The sequence below is a fragment of the Octopus sinensis genome, unplaced genomic scaffold, assembly GCF_006345805.1.
Source record: "Octopus sinensis unplaced genomic scaffold, ASM634580v1 Contig19321, whole genome shotgun sequence".
NCBI classification, from domain to species: domain Eukaryota; kingdom Metazoa; phylum Mollusca; class Cephalopoda; order Octopoda; family Octopodidae; genus Octopus; species Octopus sinensis.
In genome coordinates, this window is record NW_021836291.1 from 193,921 (window position 1) to 195,427 (window position 1,507).

Genomic DNA, 1,507 nt, shown 5'->3' on the forward strand with positions numbered 1-1,507 from the left:
TCAAGATTGTTGAAAAATTATTTATAATGTAATATATCTTAAAAACCACAAAGTGTTTTTTAAGTAATAACGTGCCATAATTGAAAATTCATAGATAAGATTAAAAAAGGCTATAAACAAATTGTCTTACCCGTTTTTGGATTAAAATTAATACACAGAATTTTCTTAAAAGTGACATTATTAAGTATATTGGGGAATTTTTATAAAATTATAATTGTGGTTTTTTAGCATTTCTAAATTCCATGGTTAAATAACTTTATCGCATGTTCAAAATATATTATTAATTTTATCGTACCTTCTAAGTGATAAAATGAACAATCCTAATCAGTCCCAAATCAATTTATTGAATAAATGCTCAAAAAATGGAGAAATTTATCCAAAATTCGTGTCATCGACAGATAATTTTGTTATCCAGCACACAAATAACAAAAACGAACATTTTGCGACTGTCAAGGTTAGAGATTCAGAGATAAAGGCATTTTATAAGTTGTAAAATTAGATTTGTGAAAATGAAATAACCAAACAATATAAAGAACATTACATTTTAAACATGATTAAATGTGCACGTCAAAAAAACGAGCGCAGGAGGCGTTTGGAAGCACATATGAATAAAACCGGATATTCTCAAGAAAAAAAGAAAATGATTATGAATTTGTTCCAGGAAATGGAATCAAATTTTGTCCGACTTTGGGTTGATGTTGCTAATTTATTTCAGAAGTCTAAAATGACAATTTCTATGTTCGAGTTTGTTTTCATGCTGGGAAATGGCGGTTACGGAAATGTCTTCCTTGTGAGGAAAAAGGATACCAGAAATATTTATGCAATGAAAATAATATCAAAAAAGAAAACCCTGACAAAAAAACAAATTCGTAACATCAAAGCCGAACGAGATATCCTTTCAGAAGCCGACAGTGTGTGGATCGTCAAGCTTTATTACTCATTCCAGGACAAAAAATCTCTCTATTTCATATTGGAATATTTACCTGGAGGAGATCTAATGACTTTGCTAATACAAAAAGGCGTTTTCAGCGAACATTGGGCAAGATTTTATATTTCTGAGCTCGTCGTGGCGATAGAATATGTCCATTCTCTCAAGTTCTGCCACCGAGACATCAAACCAGACAATATTCTCATTTCAGCAGACGGACATATCAAACTGTGTGATTTTGGACTCAGTACTGGAGGTCAGCCGGGTGAGGATAAACAGAATCACACTGAAGGTACATTTAAATCACATTTTAGGAAAAAAATATAATAAATTCAAAGATTTGTTATCCAGACTAAACAGCCGTAAAAGCAGTCTAAGTGAGGCAAACTCTCTTGTTGGAACTCTCAACTACATTGCTCCTGAAATCCTGACTGGGCCAAGTAAATATTAATCCACAAATTGTAGCTTATACTAATTGTTGCGACTGGTGGAGTGTTGGGATTATTTTGTATGAAATGGTCGTTGGCAGACCACCGTTTTACGCAGATGAAGAATTCGAAACTCACTTGAAAGTATTTT

General features: G+C 32.4%; 1 protein-coding gene across 1 annotated transcript; it reads left to right on the top strand.

Annotated features, from left to right (window-relative positions):
* The first annotated feature begins 550 nt into the window (after positions 1–550).
* On the top strand, positions 551–1,255 carry LOC115232099 (serine/threonine-protein kinase 38-like). Its single transcript, XM_036500244.1, has one exon. It carries the CDS (start codon positions 551–553, stop codon positions 1,253–1,255), a length of 705 nt encoding a protein of 234 aa, XP_036356137.1.
* Positions 1,256–1,507: the final 252 nt, after the last annotated feature.

Bases quoted from the DNA above. Each gene is read 5' to 3' on its own strand.
- LOC115232099 (XM_036500244.1), top strand. From the start codon at position 551: ATGATTAAATGTGCACGTCAAAAAAACGAGCGCAGGAGGCGTTTGGAA.